This window comes from Rattus norvegicus, chromosome 1 (assembly GCF_036323735.1).
Source record: "Rattus norvegicus strain BN/NHsdMcwi chromosome 1, GRCr8, whole genome shotgun sequence".
Taxonomy (NCBI): Eukaryota; Metazoa; Chordata; class Mammalia; order Rodentia; family Muridae; genus Rattus; species Rattus norvegicus.
In genome coordinates this window covers 238,254,077-238,281,855 of record NC_086019.1, presented here as the reverse complement: position 1 = coordinate 238,281,855, position 27,779 = coordinate 238,254,077, and the positions used below count along the sequence as shown (strand labels likewise).

General features: G+C 40.9%; 1 protein-coding gene across 2 annotated transcripts in view; it reads left to right on the top strand.

Moving 5' to 3' along the window:
* Positions 1-27,779, top strand: part of Prkg1 (protein kinase cGMP-dependent 1) — a 1,233,235-nt gene that overhangs the window by 770,329 nt on the left and 435,127 nt on the right. For both annotated transcript variants that reach the window (XM_063271952.1, NM_001105731.4), the window contains exon 4: positions 27,563-27,668. In XM_063271952.1, the coding sequence (XP_063128022.1) occupies positions 27,563-27,668 (106 nt within the window). The remainder of the gene's footprint in view (positions 1-27,562; positions 27,669-27,779) is intronic.

Genomic DNA, 27,779 nt, shown 5'->3' with positions numbered 1-27,779 from the left:
CAACAACAGCTACATCAACAACAACAACAACAACAGCAACAACAGGTACATCAACAACAACAACAACAGCAACAACAGCTACATCAACAACAACAACAACAACAGCAACAACAGGTACATCAACAACAACAACAGCAACAACAGCTACATCAACAACAACAACAGCAACAACAACAGCAACAACAGCAACAACAGCTACAGCAACAACAACAGCAACAACAGCAACAACAGCTACATCAACAACAGCAACAACAGCAACAACAGCTACATCAACAACAACAACAGCAACAGCTACATCAACAACAACAGCAGCAACAACAGCAACAACAGCTACATCAACAACAACAACAACAGCAACAACAACTACATCAACAACAACAGCAGCAACAACAGCTACATCAACAACAACAGCAGCAACAACAGCAATATCAGCTACATCAACAACAACAGCAACAACAGCAACATCAGCTACATCAACAACAGCAACAACAGCAACAACAACTACATCAACAACAACAGCAACAACAGCAACATCAGCTACATCAACAACAACAGCAGCAACAACAGCAACAACAGCTACATCAACAACAACAACAACAACAACAACAACAGCAACAACAGCTACATCAACAAAAACAACAGACCCCAAAGCCCAAAACCAAAACCCAAAAGATCTCAAACCCTTTTCCTTCTTTGAGTCACTCTGTCAAGTTATGGTGACAGGAAATATGATGCATACAGCCTTCACCCTCCTCTGTCCTCCCCACACTTAACTTCAGCTGTAAAAACAAACCTGGTGGAACCCACCTATACAAAGCTGTTTATTTTCTTTATAACTTTAACAAGTGCTGAAAATAATAACCAGAGTCAGACAGACGAAGAACTCTATGAAATCAAATATTTGATCTCATTAAAAAAAACACTTTGTTGGCTTAATGTTTTAAAAGCCCTTGTAAAGAATACATAATACTAAATATAGCTAGGCTATTGAAAGCAGGGCAGCCCCCTTTCTCAGTAGATACAGGTCATGTGTCTTGATATTTCCCTTTGATATCCATGTATTAGCTTGTTTGATCCTTGTAAGTCAGTTGGGGATGTCATTAATTTTACAGATATTGTATCCACTGGGAGGATAGATGACTTGCCCCACGTTACACAGCTATTCAGTGACAGAGTTTGGCTTTGTATATAGGAAGCACGATTGGAGTGTTTGCTTTGACTCCTGTCTTGTAGCTCTTACATCTATACAAATGTAAGACTTTGTTTCCCACAGTATGACCCTTAGGTGAACAACATGCCCATCACCTAAACTTACTTACAAAGGTCACATCTGGAGCTCTACTCCAGATGAACATCTGCATGGTAAAAAGATTGCCAGATGGCTCACACGCATGCTTACATAAGGGCTCCAAACCAGTGCTTTAGAGATAGAAGTGTGTTTACAAATAGTTTAGAAAGACAGCAAGTGTTCTACTTTAATTAAACCGCCTTGTAATTTCCCTTAGCTTTTGAATGTGTTGGCAACATGGAAGGATATAAATGAGGTGTTTTCTTTGTTCTTGAGGACCAGTTAGAAGCCCAGGCTATGAAAACATATCCGCTGTTTAATTTTCCATATTGGTGATTCTTAAGTATTGTCCTGAATCAGTACCTATTAGACTCACCTGGGAATTTCTGAGGTGTATAGATTGTGGCTTCTGAACCTGTTAGAGGATGGGAGCCTGTAGTCTATATTTTAAAAATCCTTCAGGTGATCTTGGTACCCTCTCAAGTTTAGAAACCGTTTCTTTAGCTCTTAGGAAACAGTGAAATATTTAAATATTGTTAAATATGCTTCTTCATAGAGCTTTCGGGAAAAGATAATACCTTTGTTTTTATAAATGAGACAGCTTAATATTTATCTTAAGAAATGTGTCATACGAATCTGATTTTTATTGGAAAACAAGGTTCAGTCCTATGTATAGGCTCGTGGTAGATTCTCACGAAGTGACTTACTCTTTGGAAAAGGTTGGGTCTACTGCTTGCCTCTCACCTTAGTTAACTCGGTTATCTCTGATGTTGATTCATGTGATTTGAATGCCACCTTCAATACTCTTCAAAACAACCCGCCTACCCACCAAACAAACAAACAAAAATCCCCATCCTTTGTGTGGTTGTGTAGTATGTTTTATTTACCCCTGCCCTGGCTGCCTTCCTCCTTTGACAGCCTCTGACTGCATTGGTCACATGACTGCTCTGCAGGGGCTCTCAGGTGCTTTCTAACAAAGACTAAGGCACCCGCTGTGCCCGCAGAACTGTGCCCTGCAGCTCTTCCTTCCCCTCTGCCATTGTGTCTGAGCTGGAGATGAACATCTAGAAAATTGGCCACAAAATGTGTCCCGCCTCCCTAATTCCTCAATGCAGATGCACATGTGGCTGTCCTGCGTGCTTTTCTGCTGCAGTGAATGTGCCTCTGTTTTCTGGTGTGAGCATAGATTGGCCATCTCTCTCAAAGTTAAAAACAACAGCAGCCTGTCAGGAAGAATGAGTGATTTTTACCTGGGGTCGTTTCCAGAGAAACTAGAATATATGTGTGTGTGTGTTTTCTTTTTTTCAAATCTCAATGCCAGCATATTTTGCACATGATGTTAAATCTTAAAGTGATTGTCACTTTGCTAGGGTATTTGGGTGGCCTTATTGATCAGTGGCTGCACCCCGTCACTGATAAGAGTTACAGAGAGATATCTGCTCTTTCCATTTCTGGCAAGTCACCTTGCTAGCCCGTATGTTTTCTCCATGCGTTCTTCTGACAACATGATTACAGTATTGAACTTCCTTGATGAAATAAGAAGCAGTTTTCTAGGGGTAGATATTACTGCAAAAGCTTCATTAGTGTCAATTATATTGTTGTTAATTTAAAAATAGTTCGAGCTGGGAGTGGCCCATTGCACCTATAATAATCCTAGCACTTAGAAGGCTGATGGAGGAAGATGCGATGGGGTTGAGGCAAATCTGGGTGTTGTGGAACACGAGTGAGTTCTGCACAGAGTGAGAATTCCTCAGAGAGTCAAAAACCTTCTGTTGGCTTCATATTTTCCCCTTAACATGGAGTTCGTGGTGGGAATATGAAGACAGCAGATCTGTGCTTTTACGGGTTTCTAGAACTTGACTCTTGGCGCTGTGGAAGACAGACTCTCTCTAGGGGAGGTCTTTCCAGATCCTTTCCTATTTCTGAGTCTTCTTGTGCCTGGAAATAAGAGTCAAATAGGACTGCCCCTCCTTCTTCTAATAAGCCCTTCCATGATGGATCAGACAGGAAGGGCCCTGGAGTTCATATGTATGTGAACAATCAAAGGTTTCATAAATTATTGTGTTGACCTTAGCCTTCAAGTGGCAATGAACTGACATGATACAGAAATATATAATAAAAATGGAAACGCTTTCACAGCTTGTCCACAGTGAGCTCCAAAGGTAGGCTACAGTGTATAACTGATAGGTATCCAATCTTAGTACTTTATTTTTTCTTGAAGAAACACCATTAATTGGGATGTATCAAAATGATATCCTCTTGCATAAATGTACAATTATGGCACATTTGACATAAAGAAGGCATTATGGCATAAAGAATAACCAAGAATGGGGCCATCTTCCCTTGAGAGGATAAATTTTAATAATGTTTCTGATTCACATAGTTCAACATGTGAGGAAAATGTATTGGTATGACTTTTTTGAACATGTTTACTTGAATTTCAGCAAGTATGAAAACATATGCTATAGACATCTTGGTATAGCATTTAAGGATGCAATGTGGTCTCATTAACTGACCAAAGGGACAAACAGATGCAGTGGCCATTTCCTTAATGAGATTCAAGACAAAATCTGTTGTTATGCACAGATGTGCAGTGACATTTACCAAACATGTGCTGATGTTTTTGAATTAGGCACTCTGTTCGAAATGTGTCAACCTGCAGGAAATCATGTCACCACAAAGGGTTGCCTGCCAGACACCGAAGCTTTTGATTTATGCCCTAATATGATGTATTTGGAGCCTTGCCACTAGAAATGGACACTTCTGTGTGTTGAAAGCTCGTTGAACATGGATCTCATTAAAGTCAGTGGCTCCCCAGCCTCTGTTATCCTCTCTTAAAGAATCACAAACTACCTATTTAATTATTTTTATTCTACTTCTTTCCTGGGCTTCGATGTCAATTAAATAATACAGGGTTGTTTGGAATATTGAGGGCTCTCCTGAGATGAAGAGTGGAGAGGCAGTTATACCTTAGAACACTAGGCAAGGATATGTATGAGTTATCTGCTGTTTATTGATTCTTTATTGTACGTCAGGAGGTAGAAATAAAAGAAGAAATCACATTTCTTACCTTCAAACTCTGTGCTGCCATAAAGCAATACTTTGGATCTTTGTACCTTAATAACATATACTCAGTCGTTTTTTAATCTTAATTTTCTCTGCTGGCCTCACAGCCTACATAGTCCTGGGTGCCCTTTACCAGAGTGCTTTTTTCTATTCTGAGTCAATGAAGCAAGTTTATGAACTACTCCAAACTGTCCTTTCCAAGGACCGTTAGAATTCATTGTCACTATTCCATGGATTAGCTAAATTTGCCAGCTGTATTTTTATATCAAAGGAAACTGACTGAACTATATTTTCATGTCATCTACCATTTTCAAAGTCATTGTTAAGAACAGTTCCCTTTGGCATACCAGTCTCTCTCTCCTGTAAGAGGCCAATAGTGAAATCTTCCAATATATTCACTCTTACAGGATGAAAGCAAAATGCCCACACTTGACCAATTTAAGATCATTGTCTCTGATTATAGTATTCTGTCTCCTACCTTTGTTTCTTTTGATCCCATCCGTCAAAAGATGGCTATCTCACTTCATTATTCAACACATTATTCACCATATTCACCCCTTTTCTATGCATTTGCTTCTTTCTCCTCCTTCTCTACTGTTGTTGTTGTTGTTGCTGTAGATGACTCTTTATTTCAATATCTGCTCTAGGAATGTATTTCAGTTGGCAGAGTGCTAGACCAGCATATACATGGTCCTGAGATTACTTCTCAGTGCCATGTAAGTTCCCTGTCTTCAATGAATGCAAGAGGAGAAGCCAACACTGTGGTCATCTTTGGTTAGATAGAGAGCTCAAGGCCAGCATAGCATCTTAAGTGCCAAGCTCAGGGTTTCTACCAGGAGTGGAACCTTCACAGATTTGCTCACTCAGAGCCTCTTGAGAGCCTTTGTAGTAGGTACTGATGCTGCCTCAGATGCCATCTTACCCCCTTCTGCTATCTTGGCAGTCTTTACTCTTGATCTCCCTGCCTATCTAATGCAGTGATTCTCAACCCTCCTAATGCTGGGACCCTTTAATACTGTTCCTTACGATGTGGTGACCCTCCCAACCATAAAATTATTTTTGTTGCTATTTCAAAACTATAATTTTGCTGCTGTTATGAATTATAATGTAAATATCTGTTACATAACCCCTGTGAAAAAGGTTGTTTTACCCAAAAGGGTCGTGATCCAAAGATTGAGAATCCCTGGTCTAATGGATTTCTAACCCATTTTGGCCATTATAGCAGCAGAGACGTATCGGTGGGAGCCTCTGAGGCTGACCATGCATGGTCAGATTCCTGCCTCTCTAATTTCCTTCAGTTTCCTTTTTTTTTGCTCTTTCTTCGGTGAAGGACAGTCTTATTGAAGGAAAGGAGTTCTGATTATGTTTGCACTGAGAAATATAAAACATTCAGATTAGACTCTACATAATGCTGTCATGTCCAGGACACATCTTGTATAACTAAACCCTTTTTGGTGTCATTTGGAAAGACGTCGAAGAGCTAGATATCTCTGCTTCCAATGTAGAGTCTGTCTCTAAACGTGACTTTTTTCCCATAATGCTTCCCTAAGAGGGATGTTGCCATGACTACTTACCATTGTATACCCACCAGGCCACAGTTCACCTTGTACTTCCTTGCTCCTTTGATTCATGTAAACACGTATGGTCCAGTCACGTCTTTAAGTTGATCTAAATCAGCTCCCCATGTGATTCGCCTTTTTCAACATCAGTAAAATTGCCAACATGAACACTTTGCATCTCTGAAACTTCTTAGCACAAGACTCAGCCATTGCTATACTCTGTCTCTGTCTTTATATTGAGTCTCTCTCTCTCTTTTTTAAAACATTTTTATGTCGAAATTTTTTGGGACTTTCACTTCAAGCACCCTAATCACACTCACTTTCTAGGCCTTCCATGTCCTCCCTCCATCCCGTTCTTATGCCCTATCACCCTAGCAAAATAAAAAACAAAACAAAACAAACAAACAAACCAAAAACCAAATCCAATTCATGTCATCTATATAGTTACTGGAGCGTGATCAAACTTCCAGTGATCTTTTGTTTTGTTTTGTTTTGTTCCTCTCATACATTACATCCACAGTGGAGTCCCCTCTCTCCACTCTTAGCAGTCCCTGCCACAACCATCACCTCCCCTCTCCCCGAGATCCATTCATCCTCCATTTCTCTTCAGAAAAGAGGAGGCATCCCAGGGATATGACTGTATAGCAAGCTACAATAAATATAGGCAAACCCTCATATCAAGGCCAAATGAAGCAACCCAGCTGGAAGAAAGGGGTCCCAAAAGGAGGCAAAAGTCAGAGAGCCTCCATTCCCACTGTTAGGAGTCCCACAGGAACAAGCAAGCTACACATGTATAATGTGTGCAGAAGACCTAGCCCGGACCCATGTGGGCTCCCTGATCAGTTCAGTTTCTGCGAATCTCTATAAACCCAATTAGTGGATTCTATAGGCTGTGTTCTCCTGGTGTCCTCGACCCCTCTGGCTCCTACAATCCTTCCTCCCCCTCATTAAATTGAGTCTTCATTGCCAACCCTATCAATTCTTATAACTGATCTCCATTCCATCCTTGATAAATCAGGGGGAAAGAGACTCTTAATTCATGAGACATTATCTCGTGATTGTTTCAAATTTAACTTGACACGGAGCAATTAAGACTGTAGCTTAGAATGGAGGGATGAAAGGGCTGACTTTGCAAACAGAGAGGAAAGACTAAGAAAATGAGTTCGCAGCACTGACCACGGAGAAAACGTCTGTAATCTCATTTATTGTTTTGTTTGTTGATTTAACTTTTGAGTCAGGGGCTCTCTAGCCCAGGCTAGCTATATCCCGAAATGCAGATGAACTGTATCGATATCTATGCTTAGCGTTCCAGTCCAAGGTGAAGTACAGAGTGACTGAGTGAGTTTTGAGAAACAGGATACTTCTTTTCCTTAAAACTGAAGTGGCTTTTTGCCATCTCTCTAACTGCCTGAGAAGCCCCTCCCAGTGTGATCATATGATCGTTAATATTCTAATATTAATGTAGTACTTATATTTCACATTTTCACAGTCGAATTTGTATTCACATAAATATTCACAAAGCTCTTATTAAATCCTCTTTCTTACTGCTGCTTCCTAACCTGTAGCCATGTTAAACAGAAATTTATGTATTTTCTAGAAATTACTTCCACTTTCCTTCTTGCTCGTTTGCCTAATATACCTGACCTTTGCCACAGGCCAGGGTTGTCACAGTTCCTCTAAGATTTATTTATTCACTATCTTGTTCTTCCTTTGTCATGATATAAATGATAAATCGTATTTGAACAGTATATAAATTTCAACAGTCAACACATAGTCAAAGCCAAGCACCAGCCCTGGGACTGAGAAACAGCTGGGTGACTTCCTCAGGGTGGTCATCAGGAAGGGTATGTTGGTACCTGTGCAGCACACATGACAGTGGCCAGGGACTTATCAGTGCAGCAAGGACTTATCAGTGCAGCAAGTAACAGGGGCACGCGTTGGATGGCCTGTGGGAGGAGGGAGTCCAGTGGCTACAGGGGTGGGACCTCCATCAGAAGGCCTTCTGTGGCCCACACGGCCATTTTTTTCTTATTTCCACACTTCACATTGATACTGGGTAGTGTAAAGCCTCAAATGACAGTGTATGCACATTTTTAAATGGAAGTGTATCGCTACAGTATTCCTGGGAATCTAATTTGGGTTTACCAGATAGAAGAAGAGCATGGCCGTGAACAAGGCCTGAGAGAAGAAAGGGTAGGATGCCTAGGGAATTCCCTGCATCCTAGTTTTCATTCCCAGAACTTGTTGGTCTTCAGAGTCTATGGTTTAACATTTCTGGACTTCAACCAAAAAGAAGCGAGGCTGAGATAGAATTCTGTGTAAAAACTGAAATGACTAACGGACTTCAGCTTCCATGGGCAGCCACTCCAGTTGCCCTTAGTAGCTACCCTAGCTAGTCAAGTCACTGCCTTGCTGTGACTTTGAAAGATGACTTCTTTGACCCTGATGTGAGTTACTCTGCATGAAATGTGAATCAGTGGAGCGAAGCTCAGGACTTTCTGAACACACGAAAAAGGTCCCATTCAACAGAGTGGGCAGTTCCCAGGGACTCTGCTCAGCAGGAAGGGCATTCCAGACAGCCAGAGAATGTTCTGGAGAGATGGCTCAGTGGTTAAGAGCACTGAGTGCTCTTCCAGAGGTCCTGAGTTCAAATACCAGCATACAACCATCTGTAATGATGGTGGCTCACAACCGTCTGTAATGAGATCTGATGCCCACTGAAGACAGCTACACTGTATTTATATATAATAAATAAACAAATATTTAAAAGAAAAAGATCTCCCCACCACAACACCACAAAAGCCTCTGATTACACTGAAACCATGTATAAAAATGGGTAGGTTACTTGTGCTTATGTGAATTAAAGAAATTCTCCCTACCTCAACGACTTCATCAAAATTATATTCCCTTTTGATTTTTTTTCTTGCATTTTTTAAACATTTAATGAAGGTCAGTAGGTCGGTAATAGGGAACAGATAAGGCGACTGAAGGAAGCTGAATTATACTATAGTCTAAGAAGCACATATTCGTGAAAAGAACTAGGCTGTGGTGTTAGAGTAAAACTGAGTCTTAGTTACTTTATATGTGGTCTGAGCAGTGAGTCAGCCTTCATGAGACTCAGTTTTCATATTTATACAAAGTAAATAAGGACATTCATTGCAGTAGAACAAATATTAAGTGTTAAACAGCCATCTAGATCATGGAATACATCCAGTAGATGTTCTCATAAAGGCATTTCAAACAATGATTATTGTTAGTTCACAAAATCTTTAAAAATATATCATTGTTCATTTGATCTTCCCAATATCCTTAACTTTAAAGTGTAAAGTCCAATTAAAAAAATAATTTTGTTAATTGTTTTCCAATAATTAAAAAAAAAGTTACCGCTTGGCCTTTCTTGGGTGCTTTAATTATTATATTTGTGATCTGGGCAGTTAGTGTTATCAAGCAAGGTATGAAGTAAGGCAGAGGTGAGTGGAAACAACTGCATTGCTTTTCCTTGCTTTATTATTGGTCCATGCAATGCAATTTACCCCTTCAAATAGAGAATATCATAACAACATTCCTGGTGAATTTTCTTCTAGTATATTTGTAATAATGATGATTCTCATCTACAGGATCCAGTTTTATAGTCTCCCCTCTCCATGTGATAAACAAATTATCATCAACATATTAAACCATGTTTAGTCATTAAAAATACAACTTTCCTAGGAAGGAAGTTTAAAGCATATTCTTCAAATTGGCAGGGAAGCAATTTGTACAGTGGAGACTGGTGTGCACAGCTGCGTGGCCTCCCGCAAATGGTCCTTCCTAATTATGAAGCATTTGTCTTAGGACATTTGGCAGTTGAGATTTTGCTTGAGGAAAACATATGTCTTACAGTGTTGAGAAGCAGTCGTGAGCTCCATGGAGTCCCTCGAGGTCTTTTCCAGGCCCCTGATTCTGTCACACTAAGTATCTGAGTATTGTAGATGACACAAGCAGGAAGAAGTGAAGGACAGCAGCAGAAAGCTTCTAGAATTCCTCGGCCTCTTATGGGAGGCGTTGTTCTTCAAAGAGTTGAAGGCCAAGTGGGAGTGTAGCTAAGGATTCTGTCCTTGTAGTTCTTTTTTTTTTTTTTTAATTTTTTTTTAATCATTTTTTTTTTTATTAACTTGAGTATTTCTTATATACATTTCGAGTGTTATTCCCTTTCCCGGTTTCCGGGCAAACATCCCCCTCCCCCCTCCCCTTCCTTATGGGTGTTCCCCTCCCAACCCTCCCCCCATTGCCGCCCTCCCCCCATAGACTAGTTCACTGGGGGTTCAGTCTTAGCAGGACCCAGGGCTTCCCCTTCCACTGGTGCTCTTACTAGGATATTCATTGCTACCTATGGGGTCAGAGTCCAGGGTCAGTCCATGTATAGTCTTTAGGTAGTGGCTTAGTCCCTGGACGCTCTGGTTGCTTGGCATTGTTGTACTTTTGGGGTCTCGAGCCCCTTCAAGCTCTTCCAGTTCTTTCTCTGATTCCTTCAATAGGGGACCTATTCTCAGTTCAGTGGTTTGCTGCTGGCATTCGCCTCTGTATTTGCTGTATTCTGGCTGTGTCTCTCAGGAGCGATCTACATCCGGCTCCTGTCGGTCTGCACTTCTTTGCTTCATCCATCTTGTCTAATTGGGTGGCTGTATATGTATGGGCCACATGTGGGGCAGGCTCTGAATGGGTGTTCCTTCAGTCTCTGTTTTAATCTTTGCCTCTCCCTTCCCTGCCAAGGGTATTCTTTTTCCTCATTTAAAGAAGGAGTGAAGCATTCACATTTTGATCATCCGTCTTGAGTTTCCTTTGTTCTAGGGATCTAGGGTAATTCAAGCATTTGGGCTAATAGCCACTTATCAATGAGTGCATACCATGTATGTCTTTCTGTGATTGGGTTAGCTCACTCAGGATGATATTTTCCAGTTCCAACCATTTGCCTACGAATTTCATAAACTCGTTGTTTTTGATAGCTGAGTAATATTCCATTGTGTAGATGTACCACATTTTCTGTATCCATTCCTCTGTTGAAGGGCATCTGGGTTCTTTCCATTTTCTGGCTATTATAAATAAGGCTGTGATGAACATAGTGGAGCACGTGTCTCTTTTATATGTTGAGGCATCTTTTGGGTATATGCCCAAGAGAGGTATAGCTGGATCCTCAGGCAGTTCAATGTCCAATTTTCTGAGGAACCTCCAGACTGATTTCCAGAATGGTTTTACCAGTCTGCAATCCCACCAACAATGGAGGAGTGTTCCTCTTTCTCCACATCCTCGCCAGCATCTGCTGTCACCTGAGTTTTTGATCTTAGCCAATCGGACTGGTGTGAGGTGAAATCTCAGGGTTGTTTTGATTTGCATTTCCCTTATGACTAAAGATGTTGAACATTTCTTTAGGTGTTTCTCAGCCATTCCGCATTCCTCAGCTGTGAATTCTTTGTTTAGCTCTGAACCCCATTTTTTAATAGGGTTATTTGTTTCCCTGCAGTCTAACTTCTTGAGTTCTTTGTATATTTTGGATATAAGGCCTCTATCTGTTGTAGGATTGCCGTTTTGTCCTAACCACAGTGTCCTTTGCCTTACAGAAGCTTTGCAGTTTTATGAGATCCCATTTGTCGATTCTTGATCTTAGAGCATAAGCCATTGGTGTTTTGTTCAGGAAATTTTTTCCAGTGCCCATGTGTTCCAGATGCTTCCCTAGTTTTTCTTCTATTAGTTTGAGTGTGTCTGGTTTGATGTGGAGGTCCTTGATCCACTTGGACTTAAGCTTTGTACGGGGTGATAAGCATGGATCGATCTGCATTCTTCTACATGTTGCCCTCCAGTTGAACCAGCACCATTTGCTGAAAATGCTATCTTTTTTCCATTGGATGGTTTTGGCTCCTTTGTCAAAAATCAAGTGACCATAGGTGTGTGGGTTCATTTCTGGGTCTTCAATTCTATTCCATTGGTCTATCTGTCTGTCTCTGTACCAATACCATGCAGTTTTTATCACTATTGCTCTGTAATACTGCTTGAGTTCAGGGATAGTGATTCCCCCTGAAGTCCTTTTATTGTTGAGGATAGCTTTAGCTATCCTGGGTTTTTTGTTATTCCAGATGAATTTGCAAATTGTTCTCTCTAACTCTTTGAAGAATTGGATTGGTATTTTGATGGGGATTGCATTGAATCTGTAGATTGCTTTTGGTAAAATGGCCATTTTTACTATATTAATCCTGCCAATCCATGAGCATGGGAGATCTTTCCATCTTCTGAGGTCTTCTTCAATTTCTTTCCTCAGTGTCTTGAAGTTCTTATTGTACAGATCTTTTAGTTGCTTGGTTAAAGTCACACCGAGGTACTTTATATTATTTGGGTCTATTATGAAGGGTGTCGTTTTCCTAATTTCTTTCTCGGCTTGTTTCTCTTTTGTATAGAGGAAGGCAACTGATTTATTTGAGTTAATTTTATACCCAGCCACTTTGCTGAAGTTGTTTATCAGCTTTAGTAGTTCTCTGGTGGAACTTTTGGGATCACTTAAATATACTATCATGTCATCTGCAAATAGTGATATTTTGACCTCTTCTTTTCCGATCTGTATCCCTTTGATCTCCTTTTGTTGTCTGATTGCTCTGGCTAGAACTTCAAGAACTATATTGAATAAGTAGGGAGAGAGTGGGCAGCCTTGTCTAGTCCCTGATTTTAGTGGGATTGCTTCAAGTTTCTCTCCATTTAGTTTAATGTTAGCAACTGGTTTGCTGTATATGGCTTTTACTATGTTTAGGTATGGGCCTTGAATTCCTATTCTTTCCAGGACTTTTATCATGAAGGGGTGTTGAATTTTGTCAAATGCTTTCTCAGCATCTAATGAAATGATCATGTGGTTCTGTTCTTTCAGTTTGTTTATATAATGGATCACGTTGATGGTTTTCTGTATATTAAACCATCCCTGCATGCCTGGGATGAAGCCTACTTGATCATGGTGGATGATTGTTTTGATGTGCTCTTGAATTCGGTTTGCCAGAATTTTATTGAGTATTTTTGCGTCGATATTCATAAGGGAAATTGGTCTGAAGTTCTCTTTCTTTGTTGTGTCTTTGTGTGGTTTAGGTATAAGAGTAATTGTGGCTTCATAGAAGGAATTCGGTAGGGCTCCATCTGTTTCAATTTTGTGGAATAGTTTGGATAATATTGGTATGAGGTCTTCTATGAAGGTTTGATAGAATTCTGCACTAAACCCGTCTGGACCTGGACTCTTTTTGGTTGGGAGACTTTTAATGACTGCTTCTATTTCCTTAGGAGTTATGGGGTTGTTTAACTGGTTTATCTGTTCCTGATTTAACTTCGATACCTGGTATCTGTCTAGGAAATTGTCCATTTCCTGAAGATTTTCAAATTTTGTTGAATATAGGTTTTTATAGTAAGATCTGATGATTTTTTTGAATTTCCTCTGAATCTGTAGTTATGTCTCCCTTTTCATTTCTGATTTTGTTAATTTGGATGCACTCTCTGTGTCCTCTCGTTAGTCTGGCTAAGCGTTTATCTATCTTGTTGATTTTCTCAAAGAACCAACTTTTGGTTCTGTTGATTCTTTCTATGGTCCTTTTTGTTTCTACTTGGTTGATTTCAGCTCTGAGTTTCATTATTTCCTGCCTTCTGCTCCTCCTGGGTGTATTTGCTTCTTTTTGTTCTAGAGCTTTTAGGTGTGCTGTCAAGCTGCTGACATATGCTCTTTCCTGTTTCTTTCTGCAGGCACTCAGCGCTATGAGTTTTCCTCTTAGCACAGCTTTCATTGTGTCCCATAAGTTTGAGTATGTTGTATCTTCATTTTCATTAAATTCTAAAAAGTTTTTAATTTCTTTCTTTATTTCTTCCTTGACCAGGTTATCATTGAGTAGAGCATTGTTCAATTTCCACGTATATGTGGGCATTCTTCCCTTATTGTTATTCAAGACCAGTTTTAGGCCGTGGTGGTCCGATAGCACGCATGGGATTATTTCTATCTTTCTGTACCTGTTGAGGCCCGTTTTTTGACCAATTATATGGTCAATTTTGGAGAAAGTACCATGAGGAGCTGAGAAGAAGGTATATCCTTTTGCTTTAGGATAGAATGTTCTATAAATATCCGTTAAGTCCATTTGGCTCATGACTTCTCTTAGTCTGTCGACATCACTGTTTAATTTCTGTTTCCATGATCTGTCCATTGATGAGAGTGGGGTGTTGAAATCTCCCACTATTATTGTGTGAGGTGCAATGTGTGTTTTGAGCTTTAGTAAGGTTTCTTTTACATATGTAGGTGCCCTTGTATTTGGGGCATAGATATTTAGGATTGAGAGTTCATCTTGGTGGATTTTTCCTTTGATGAATATGAAGTGTCCTTCCTTATCTTTTTTGATGACTTTTAGTTGGAAATTGATTTTATTTGATATTAGAATGGCTACTCCAGCTTGCTTCTTCTGACCATTTGCTTGGAAAGTTGTTTTCCAGCCTTTCACTCTGAGGTAGTGTCTGTCTTTGTCTCTGAGGTGTGTTTCCTGTAGGCAGCAGAATGCAGGGTCCTCGTTGCATATCCAGTTTGTTAATCTATGTCTTTTTATTGGGGAGTTGAGGCCATTGATATTGAGAGATATTAAGGAATAGTGATTATTGTTTCCCTTTATATTCATATTTGGATGTGAGGTTATGTTTGTGTGCTTTCATTCTCTTTGTTTTGTTGCCAAGACGATTAGTTTCTTGCTTCTTCTAGGGTATAGCTTGCCTCCTTATGTTGGGCTTTACCATTTATTATCCTTTGTAGTGCTGGATTTGTAGAAACATATTGTGTAAATTTGCTTTTGTCATGGAATATCTTGGTTTCTCCATCAATGTTAATTGAGAGTTTTGCTGGATATAGTAACCTGGGCTGGCATTTGTGTTCTCTTAGGGTCTGTATGACATCAGTCCAGGATCTTCTGGCCTTCATAGTTTCTGGCGAGAAGTCTGGTGTGATTCTGATAGGTCTCCCTTTATATGTTACTTGACCTTTTTCCCTTACTGCTTTTAATATTCTTTCTTTATTTTGTGCGTTTGGTGTTTTGACAATTATGTGACGGGAGGTGTTTCTTTTCTGGTCCAATCTATTTGGAGTTCTGTAGGCTTCTTGTATGTCTATGGGTATCTCTTTTTTTAGGTTAGGGAAGTTTTCTTCTATGATTTTGTTGAAGATATTTACTGGTCCTTTGAGCTGGGAGTCTTCACTCTCTTCTATACCTATTATCCTTAGGTTTTATCTTCTCATTGAGTCCTGGATTTCCTGTATGTTTTGGACCAGTAGCTTTTTCCACTTTACATTATCTTTGACAGTTGAGTCAATGATTTCTATGGAATCTTCTGCTCCTGAGATTCTCTCTTCCATCTCTTGTATTCTGTTGGTGAAGCTTGTATCTACAGCTCCTTGTCTCTTCTTTTGGTTTTCTATATCCAGGGTTGTTTCCATGTGTTCTTTCTTGATTGCTTCAATTTCCATTTTTAATTCCTTCAACTGTTTGATTGTGTTTTCCTGGAATTCTTTCAGGGATTTTTGCGATTCCTCTCTGTAGGCTTCTACTTGTTTATTAATGTTTTCCTGTGTTTCCCTAAGTGTGTTCATGTCTTTCTTGAAGTCCTCCAGCATCATGATCAAATATGATTTTGAAACTAGATCTTGCTTTTCTGGTGTGTTTGGATATTCCATGTTTGTTTTGGTGGGAGAATTGGGCTCCGATGATGGCATGTAGTCTTGGTTTCTGTTGCTTGGGTTCCTGCGCTTGCCTCTCGCCATCAGATTATCTCTAGTGTTACTTTGTTCTGCTATTTCTGACAGTGGCTAGACTGTCCTATAAGCCTGTGTGTCAGGAGTGCTGTAGACCTGTTTTCCTCTCTTTCAGTCAGTTATGGGGACAGAGTGTTCTGCTTTCGGGCGTGTAGTTTTTCCTCTCTACAGGTCTTCAGCTGTTCCTGTGGGCCTGTGTCTTGAGTTCACCAGGCAGCTTTCTTGCAGCAGAAAATTTGGTCTTACCTGTGGTCCCGAGGCTCAGGTTCGCTCGTGGGGTGCTGCCCAGGGGCTCTCTGCAGCGGCAGCAACCAGGAAGACCTGTGCCGCCCCTTCCGGGAGCTTCAGTGCACCAGGGTTCCAGATGGTCTTTGGCTTTTTCCTCTGGCGTCCGAGATGTGTGTGCAGGGAGCAGTCTCTTCTGGTTTCCCAGGCTTGTCTGCCTCTCTGAAGGTTTAGCTCTCCCTCCCACGGGATTTGGGTGCAGAGAACTGTTTATCCGGTCTGTTTCTTTCAGGTTCCGGCGGTGTCTCAGCTGTCCTTGTAGTTCTTACAGTCAACAAATGGTGTATGTGGGTCCTGAGATGATTCCCTGAGTATTGGGATGACTTGACGTTCTCTTTTGCTTTTTGTTGCTTGTGATAAACGGCAGGACTAAAAGCAGTTTTGAGGGAAATTTTCATTTCATATGTAAAATGTTCATTTTACAGCTTATAGTCCACCACAGAGAAAGTCAGGGCAAGAACTCAAGGCAGAAACCTGAAGGCAGCAACTAAAGCAGAGAGGTCTTGGAGGAGCACTGTTGTTTGTTCTGGATGGCTTGGTTAGGCTCATCCAGGACTACTTACCTGCTCAGAGGTAGCACTGCTCCAGTATGCTGCATCCTCCCCATCAATCAGTAATCAAGAAAGTGCTCCCTAAACCTTCTCACCTGTCATCCTGATGGAGGCATTTATGAATCGATGCTCATCTTCTTAGATGACTCTAACAATTCAAAGAGTGCCCTTCCGTGACATTTAAGAACGCCCACATGGCCAGCGTCATCTAGCTGTAGCAATCTTCATCAACTTAGACTCAAACTCGGGACTACTAAAATGGCGGCTTGCTATTTTCCTCACTCCCAGTCTTTAGTAACCAACCTTTACCTCTGTATGTCTTTGAGTTTTGTTCTGTGTATCCCCTATCCGCTGGAATTAGGCGTTGATTGTCCATTGGTGTTTGATCTACTGCACTGTGCATATCCTTAAAGTTAACCCGAATTATACTGTGCATCTGAACTTTTAAGACTAAATAACATTTGACCATGTGTTTATTCCTATTTTATGTATGAGTTCATTCTCTGAAGAACATTTGGACCATTTCAACCCCACCACTCTTACGACTAATGCTACAGTGGTTATTGCCATGCAGATGCCTGCTTGTGCTCTTGTTGGCATTGATTTCAGGATGTACCTTTTAACATGTTGCTAGTACTCAGGGATCTGATTTCTTCACATCTTCAGTAGTAGGTATGTTCTATCTTTCATTAGTGATAGCCATCACAATGGCTACTAACTGCTATCTCTTGGTAGGTTTAATTCTCGTTTCTAATATTGCTGTTGGGAACTTTTTTCTTCCTTCTTGACTATCTGTATGTCTTGTTGAAAGGGCAAACTTGTCCTCAAACATAGCATTTACTTGACAGATGATTAATAATTTTTCTGAAACTTCATTGTAGCCTCTTGAGGATATCGAAATCATTGTTCTGTTGAAATATTTGTCCTAGGGCTCCCAGCAACTGGGTGCATTTATTTCTCAGATGCAAATATCAGTTGGACCCAAAACTTACCCCAAATAGTGTTAAGATAATTTGATATTTTATTATAGCAAGACTAATTTTAAAATCCTTCAGAGAAATCTATCTGAAAGCTCTGAGGATATATTTTCCATTTATAATGTAGAAGTAAAAGAATTAAAAGCCCATTTTGGTTATTATAAGTCACTTACATATGAGTTTTAATTGTACATGATTTTTGCTCTGAAATAGAAAGCAATTATTTGCAAATATATTCTCACTTGTACTTTTTTATTGGTTATTTTATTTATTTACATTTCAGATGTTGTCCCCCTTATCAGTTTTCCCTCCACAAGCCCTCTGTCCCATTCCCCCTCCCCTTTGCCTCTATGAGGGTGCTCCTCCCACCCATTCCAGTCAACCCCACCCTACAATGGGGCATCCAGCCTCCATAGGACTAAGGGCCTCTCCTCCCATTGATGTCAGATAAGGCCATCCTCTGCTACATATGAAGCTGGAGCCATGGATCCCTCCATGTGTACTCTTTGGATAATGGATTAGTCTCTGGGAACTCTGGGTAGTCTGGTTAGTTGATATTGTTGTTCTTCCTATGGGGTTGCAGATCCCTTCAGCTCCTTCAGTCCTTCCCCTAACTCTTCCATTGGGGTCTCCAGGATCAGTCTGATGGTTGGCTGTATCTGCATCTGTATTAGTGAGTCACTGACAAAGCCTCTCAGAGGACAGCTATATCAGGCTCCTGTCAGCATCACTTGCACTTTTGAATAATATGAACATAATGTTTTTTTTTTCCAGTAGTGCAATTCCATCCACATGTCTAGGTTAGACAGTGGGATGTTAGGGACTAATTTCCCCTTTAATTTATCTGCCTGTGATCTTTCATACCATTCAAACCGATTCACCTCTCTATCTTCATAGCTGTTACTAGACTTTATCCTTTAGGATAATTAAGTAGAACTGCTAACTGATCTCCTGCTCCCTTTTCCCTTTCCTTCTCTTTCCTCCCATTTCCCCTTCTTCCCCTAGGTCTTATCCTCCAGTTCATTGGTATGGTACTGCTCATACACTCTTTTTAAAGGAAATTGCATATTTGTGCATCTTCACCAAGGTCCACAGGCAGTCAGACAGAGCCATCCTACTCTAACCCTGTGGATTTCTCTCAGCAGCTCAGGGACTCCTCTACCTACCTCCTGTCTTACCCAACATCTCAGCCATTTTGAACCAATTGTGGCTCCTTCAAGTGACTACCCCCCCCCCCCCCCCACTATCCTGGCTAGTCTCCTCTTTCTGGATTGTGGGAAGGATATTAAAATTGTTTGTTTGGTTGGTTTTTAGCATTTCTGTAGAGTACTTGCTTCTGGAGGAAGGCCTTTTAGGCACCTGTGGAGCTCACATTTATTCTTCCTTTAGTTGCTGAATTGTCCTGGAGGGGGTGTGGCCCCAGGGAAGCCTGGGGATTTTTTGATATTTAAATATCCGTGGATGCGAACTAGCCTAGGGAAGGCCCAGTCATTCCTACTGATTGTAGGAATTGTTTTTCATAAAAGACTTGAGTAGAGCAGGAAGTTCTACTTTGTTACCTCTCCTCCCCCCCCACCCCCACCGTGGTTCTAGGGCAGTGGGTCTCAACCTTCCTGATGCCGCTATAACTCTGTCTTCAGTTCCGCATGTTGTGGTGAGTCCAACCATAAAGTTATTTTCATTGCTATCTCGTCACTTTAGTTTTGCTACTGTTATGAATTGGAATGTGAATACCTGTTATGCAACCCCTGGGTAAAGGTTGCTCGACCCCCAAAGGGATCGCAATCGGTGTTCTAGAGCTTGAATCCAAGGCTTCACAGCTAGGCTGTGACTCCACCACTGGGCTACACCCCAGCCAAGGTGAAGCTTGTGGATGCTAGGAGACTGTTATCAGTCTGGTGGAGCATCTAGATCCCTCTAATGTGTTTAAAAGCATTAACCAAGGAGCGCTGGGAAATAAATCCATTTGCACTGAAACTAGTGAGAAATGATGCTGAATTGTGATATATCAGCTAACTAAAAATAAGACAAACTGCAGGCCTAATAACTCCCATACTTTAAAAATCATCGTGAGTAGAAATTATATTTAAGAGTTCTATAGCAAATGTTAGCATGGTGTAAAAATAGCCATGGTTTCTCTTGGTGAGGCTTGTTGCTCACATTTAAAGACTGGAGGGGAGGGGATTCTACATTTCAGCTACAGGGTAGTAAAAATAAAAGTGTTATTTTCCTTTCTCACATATAAGAATCCTTTGAATTCTGTTGGGGATATTAGACACGTGCGGCAGTAGAGTGCGTGCCTAATTTGTGAGACCCTAGGTTTAATTTCTCCCGGCATGCAAAAAATAAAAGAGAATTCCCCGAGTCCCATGCACATCTCGGAGGTTTGTCGATGCTGGCAGTCACGCTCGTTCAGGTGTTAGAACAAATGCTATAGGATGGCTTCAGTGCAAGCATGCATTTCTCACTATTCTGGATCTGAAATCCTAGAACAGAGCATCTGTTGGTGATGGCCCTTTCCTCACACAAACACTTGGTCCAAGTGTGCAGCCAGAGGCCAGTCTGCCTCCTTTCCCTCCTGTTAGGTCCCCTCTCTCGAGCACCCTCTTTCTGACCTCCTCTAAACACAATCAATGCATAAAGGCCCCTGCTCCTACTACCGTCTTCTTTTCGGTAGTTGGGGCTTCAAGTGATGAAGACTGGGGTGCGCCTAACACTAGGTGGAGAACCATGGCTCTGAGAATCCCTTCAGTCAGTCTCTCTTCAGCCAGTCCTTCTCACCACCCCATCTCACCCTTGGGAAGAGTGTGGTGCTTTTCCTGAGCATTTATAACCCTACACAATTACCTTTGCTCTTGGTCTTTCTTATCTACTGGGCCAGGAGTCGGCAGGTGTTTTCTGTGCTGGGAAATATTTTAGGCTTTTGGCTCCATACGGTCTCTGTCACAGTTACTCAATTCATCCAGAGACAATATGGCAATGAACAGACATGGCTGGATACCAAGAAGAATTGTATGGGCACTAGAATTTATTTCAGATAATTTACATGTGTCATAAAATATGTTTCTATTTAAAAAAATTTCAGCTATGCAAAAAAAAATGTAAAAAATCTGTTCTTTGCTAGTAGAGTACAAAAACCAGATCACTGGCTAGCTAGGCTTGGGGCCGATGGTAGTTTGTGAGGCTGTTGTAGTAAATTCTAAGATTCTTGAGGATGGGGCTGCGAAGTTTTTGTTTGTTTGTTTTTATTTATTTTTTTGTTCTTTCTACTTTCATATCTACATTGGTATCTGATATATATATGTACCATATATATATATCTGATATATACATATATATCATATGTGTGTGTGTGCGTGTGCGTGTGCGTGTGCGTGTGTGTGTGTGTGTGTGTGTGTGTGTGTGTGTGTATACACATAGATATGTGATATAAATACAGGCTGAGTCTGGCCTGTATTTGAGTCTGGCCGTACCTTGGATTCGTAGATGCCGTCTCGTATTCTTCCAGAGTTTGAATTGTGGAGCCGATGACTTCCTCACTAGAAGTTAAGCTACATCCAGATTTGCGATTTTAGTCTAGCACGATTTTGCGGCTATCTCCTTTGGAATCTCCTTTTTCTTTAAGTGACAGCCAGTTGTTTCCTATGTTGAAGGCATGGCTATTCTACTTGTATGCCTATCAGTCTGATGGGAGTCGATGTATTTCCCCCTGAGTGGTGTGTGCCTTAATGTGAACTTTTAGGCTTTACATTTTATTTTAGAGATTTCGTGTGTGAGTATTGTATTTAAATCATCCTCACCTCTTTCAACTCTTTCTGTGTATCCACCAGAGCCATCCTCAAATTCATGACCTTTTATCATTGTTACACACACACTCACACACTCACGTACACACACACTCACACACACTCTCTCACACACACACTCTCACACATACACTCTCACACATTCACATACACACTCACACACACTCACAAACACACACACTCACACACACACTCATATACACACTCACACACACTCACACTCACACACAAACATACACACAATCAACAAGTTTATAAATATAACTCGCTGAGTTCATTTGGTGTTACTCATATGTAGCTAGGGTTGGCCTCTTAGGATTGGCTAGCCTATCAGGGGCCTCGTCCCTGAAGGAGACTGCCTCTCAGCACCTACTAGTTTCATTCGACTCCTAACTGGTGGAGCCTTGGGAGAATCCCCAGGAGCGTTTACATATCAATTCATGTTGCCTTTTCAGGTCTTGTTTAGGTGACTATACTGTTGACATTTCCTGGTGTAGATTCCCTGTGTCATATAGAGGACAAAATCTTTCAGCCAGCATCCTGTTATCTGGCTCTTTAAATCATTCCACTTCCCTTTACGTGATGTTTCCAAAGTCTAAGGAATAAAGGGTTGTGTCGTACACATATCATTTGGGGATGGGTTCCCTGCTGTCAGTCAGTCTCTGTAGCTTGACCAGTTGTGGATTTTTGGTCACTTGGCTAGTGCACAAAGAAGCTTCCTGGCTGAGGAGTGAGAACTGCACTTATCTATGGTATATGTATTTGGAATGCAGCTAGAAATTATTATTATTAATTGTGGGCTTGCTCTGGTTTCAGAGCGTTAGTCCATTATCACTGTGGCGGGAAACAGACAAACACAGTGCTGGATGGAGCATTGGTTGAGATTCATAAGATGCAGTCGGGGGGGGGGGGGGGAGAGAGAGAGAGAGAGAGAGAGGGGGGGGGGGGGAGGAGAGTCAGAGAAAGACAGAGAGAAAGAGATAGCTACTAGCCCTGAGTGGACTCCAACAAGGTCATACTTCCATTTTTTCTAAGTTCACCAACAGGGGGTTAAGCATGCAGATATATGAGCCTATGGGAGATGCTCTTATCCAAACCATGACTGTGATTTAGGGAAATGACAGTACTAGGTCCTCTTTCAGGGTTCGCCACCTCGCCAGCCACTGGTAGTGAACCAGATCTATGGTACTCGGCATGAGTTTCCTCCTGTTGGGTGGGCCTTCAATCCGATTAGACTGCTGCCCATTTCCCACAGGCTGTAGGTGCCACTCCCGTGCCTTGGAGGATATCTCGCTATTCAGTCATTGCTGTTTGTAGGCCTTGCAGCTGGAGAGAATAATTGCTTGTTTGTCTCTCTTGGCAACTTGCATCTCTCTTTCCAGTATTACAAGAGCTAGTCTTGGGAGAGCCTTGCAGGTAATTTCCAGCCCCATTTCTCCAAGTCCTCTTCCCTAAATGTGGTATCTGTAGCAGTAGAGTCTTGTGGCAGCTTGTGGCAGGCAACCAAGGGCAATGGCAACAGCCTGTATTATTCCAGTTTAACTGCAGTTGTCCTCATGAGGATCTTGGGTATTTCATTCACAAAGAGATGATTCCCTGTAGAGATTAATAAAACACTTAAAGTCAAAGATAAATGAAAGGGTTTTTTTTTTTTTTTTTTAATGGTCTCTTTAAGGAAGCAACAGATTTACACCCCTGCAGGCATCTTAAGCAAGATGTTAATCACACTCTAAAATAACTACATTTTTAATGACAAACCGGGTCATGCCTTAATGACTAGTCATGCTTGCCTACCTATAAAACGCCAACTTTACTAAAACGCAGTGGCTCAAAGTGCGAGAATGCTTTGGCGTGTTGCTCAGGGTCATGGATACATTTTCTGTCTCATCAACCCACGTTCATTATCATGAAGCAACATTATCTGAAATGAAGTTTCACTGAGGGACATTTTAATAGCTGAAGTAAGCAAGTCATTGAATTTTGAAAACTCTTTTCAGAAGTCATTAAAATGCACATATCGGGAAGCTGGAGAGATGGCTCAGTGGTTAAGAGCACGGGCTGCTCTTCCAGAGGCCCTGACTTCAATTCCCAGCCACCACATGGTAGCTCATAACCATCTATAATGAGATCTGATATTCTCTTTTGTCTGATGCCCTCTTCTATCCTACAGGCACTACATGAAAATGGAACACTCATATACATACATAAATAAATCTTAAAAATATGGATAGCTAGATAGGATAAATTCAGTTTAAAGACAACTATAACATGAAATGTGCAAGCTTACATTCTCACGTGAGGATTTTTTTTTAGGTGAACTTCATGTTTATAAATTTCATTTATCAAGAAGTATATCTAATACTTATCAATGAAAAGCTCATTTCTATTGGTTGGAGGAAGTTGCCTCTGGTAGCATATACACAGTTTTTTTTTCCCCCCTTAGGAGACATGAAAGATACATATAAGAGATGCATATTATATTAGTCACATATGTCATGACCACAGAAGCACATACACAGATACACACATACACTCACACACAGGCACACATGGCCACCCAGAGTCACAGAGAGACACACACAGAGATAACACACAAAGGCACACATGTACACTCCACACATGCCCGCAGTGCCAAGCTTTTGCTCTTACACCTATTGCTGCCTCGCTCAGTCTGACCTCTTTTCTTGATTCCTGAGTTCCTTGTGGCCCCACCAGATACTGATCACCCCTTGTTTAAACCTTTGCACGCAGTGAATTGCCAAAATGATTTTCCTTACCGATGCTTCCGTCACAACCCCACTCTGCCCTACAGACTATTTGAACTGCTACTCATCGGCACCCCTGCTGGTCTACAGACCATTTGACTCAAGCATCTCTTAGTCTAGTGTGTCTCTCCTACGTGATTTTCCTCTGCTAACACATTGGCTGTAGCTCTAAAACCCTGCAAAGGAAGTCTCATGCCCAGCTGCTCAAGGGTTGGACGCATTACTTCTTTTCATTCTGCAGTGCTATGCCTTCAAGATGGATACGCTCTAAACGCCACTCAGGTGTTCTCTTTCTAGCCATCAGCTAATGTGTGTTTGAAAACCGTGCATGTGTGTCAGTCGCTCATCCTTCAAGAAAAGCTGTTGGAGTCAGCAGGGCCGCTCAGTGTGTAGGGGTCTCCTACACCGAGGATGAGGAGCCAAGTTCAAATGTCAGGACCAACATGGTAGAAGGAAAGAACTTACTCTTTCACGTTGTCCTTTGAACCTCACACTCATGTCTTGGCATGCACAACCCACACACTTAAACATATGGTGCAATAAAAAAATAAAAGTGTTAAAGAGAAAATTTTAGTAACCTGGATTGGTGCAACCTAATTTTTCCTTTGGCAGAGGGTACATGTATTGTGCCATACCCAATAACTGCTAGAAGGATGAGTCTAGAATATTTTATTTTTATTATATATAAACATTTAATAATATTATTGGTATGTCCAAGGTATGCTCTTTTAAATTTTGGTGGTTTGCTTTGTTTTATTTTGTATTTTCAAGATCTCTGACAGCTTTTTGTTGCTCATCAAAGGAATTCTCACTTCATAAACCTGTGTTCCAAAGTCCTGTATCAGCTCTCTCTCAAACTGTGCCACGAGTGGACAGAAATCTCAGCCGGTAGCTCTTTGGTGCTGGTGTCCATGGCCATTCCTAACTGAACTTTTGTCCAAGTTCTTTCCCCTGCATTCAATTCATCCACCTCTCTTCAGACTCAAGCTTTATCATTTCCCAAGGTCTTCCTGGTAGGTCTGTCCTTCGGTCCTCTTTTCTGGTGTTGCACCTCTTTGTTCTCATATCATTGAGTCTCATGATCTTTGTGAAGTAAACAGCTGTTCTGGAGATGAGCCTGGAGTCATCAGAAGAGGTAGACGACTGAGGCTGGAGAATACCTGTGGTGACTGTTTGATGAAGTGTCGGTTTTCAAATGTTATTTGGAAAGGGGCCATGCATATATGACTTCTTCCTGCCATCATTTTTTTCTACTTTACTGAATGTGTTGGGTTTTTTTTTTTTATTTCCACCTTTAACAAACTAGTCAAGGGAGAAACCAAGTTCCAGTTTCTTATTCTCAAAGAGATTTGCAAAGGAAGTTAGGCACAGTTCCAGAAATGGATATAATAATGCATTTATTCTTCCTCTCTTATTCCTTTCATGCTGCTTCTGCCCCATCGCCTCAAAGCATATCTTTCTTCTAACCATGCTGGAGACATGTGACATTTCTTCCCCTCCTAACCCCTAACTTTGCTCTCTCCATTTAACTATGTTCACATCAACTAACTGTATCGTGGCCCCACTCAGTAGTTCCGCTCAGTACCATCTGCTGTTGCCTCTTTTATAGTTTCAGGTATACTGTATGATCTGATATTGTATGTGATTATCTCCAATAATAGACCAGTGTTGCACTAAGGAAAGAAGTAAAAAGCACCTTTCCCCTTGAAATCATTTAACCAAGAACATGTTCAGATTTGAACTATCTATGCCACGTTTCCTGTGTCTTCCTTTCTCTATCAGTCTATTGTATGGTCTGAATCAGTAGCTGTCTGAAGTGTGTCTGTGAGTTTGTCTGTTTCATCTCTGTGTGTCTGTGTTCTGCCTGTTTATGTCTGTGTCTTTTGTCATTGTGTTCCTGACCCTAACAATGGACTTTGTCCTGAATTTATTGAATGGCACAGAAGCCATCACAATTAAAAGGAATGGGACACGTTACAGAATCCTTTAGCAGAGTTTTTACAGTGGCTAAGTCACTGGCTCCAACCGCTCTTAACTGACCAGATAACAACACTCCGAATAGCATTGTTAACTAAGCGATGTTAGAATGTCATTGCATTCATCATCTATGGTGGCTTCTCATTTCAGAAGATTGCATTTAACCTCTGTATTTGCTGTGCACAGCAAATGATACACAAGCATTCTTCTGGATCACAGACTTGGAAAGAGGACAAAATTTAAGACTCTAGTTCTCCATTAACTTAGGTTGTAAACGTTACTCACAGGGGGGAATCCAAGGCATGTGGGTTGGTTATTACATTGTTCTCTTAAAAGTAGGATTAACAAACAGACAGTAACATGATCTCAAGGTATATTATTAACTTTGGTAATGAGTTCCAGCCTCTTAGAACATAGAAGATATTTTTTATCACATCGCATCAGCACACGTACTAACAACATAGTTTCTATTATGAAAATGATTTCCATTAACAAAAACATTTCATATACTTATCACACTGGTTCCCCTACCAAGGCTTTAATATGCATCTCTTTTACCATTTATTTTTATTTCATTTGCATGGATATATTGCATGCATGTGTGTCTGTGCACAGTACTGATGCCTATTGCCTGTGGAGACCAGCAGAGGATGAGGGATGTTGTAGAACTGGAATTGCAGATGCTTGTGAACTGCCACATGGGTTCCGAGGCTCAAACCCAGGTCCCATGGAAGAGCAGTCAGTGCTCTTAACTGCTGAGTTCTCCAGCCCCCAATATACTAATTTTTTAAAACATAAGTTTACCTTGATAATTTGCTGTATTGCGTCTAATAAGCCCTGGCATTTTGTTCCTAAGCTTGTCTATTAATCATGCACTTAATGATTCTGTTGTACTCACCTTCAACATTTAATTATACATTGTCAAAGACAGCGGATGTAAGCGTAGAGATTAAAATTCAACCAACATATCTAATAAAAGCTTTACATCATTTGTGCACAAGTTACAATTTGTTAACCAAGCGTTGTGTAGAAATTGCTTCATAATTATTATTTCTGTTATATGGGATCCCCCCCAAAGTATAAATTAATTATTTCATTTGTACTTTTTATAATTAAAATATAATAATGTGAGTCATTAATAATCTTCTGGATTGTTACCAGGGAGAATTATTTCTTGGGAGCCTCTTTCTTTTTTTGCCTACACTATTTCCTCCCTGCACTGCCTTTAATGTGTGCCTTTGAATGGATGGTCAGGGACATGAAAGCCATAGGAAACTTCTTGGGGGATAATAATATTACAGCTGAAAACCAGGGACCACGTTTTGACACTAAGCATAGCTGGCCTTTTGATGAAACGGGACAGCTTAATGCTATTAGCTTTAAGTGTGTGTAGAAGGTTAATCACTCTCGTACCTCTCATGAATAACTCATCTCTTTTACAGGGTGTTGTTCACAAGTGCAAGTCTCTAATTAATTTCCCCCTCCTTGCTTTGTTTTCTTTCCCCAGCTCTTGTAAATGTGAAACTCTGGGCCATTGATCGACAATGTTTTCAAACAATAATGATGAGAACAGGACTCATCAAGCACACCGAGTACATGGAGTTTTTAAAAAGGTAGGACACTTAGATTATCTTCCCATTTTGGAGACATTGGCGCCTCTTTGAGACGTAGCTTTCCTTTGTCCCTTTATCTCAGTCTCACTTGCCTTTCGGCCTGTAAGAGGC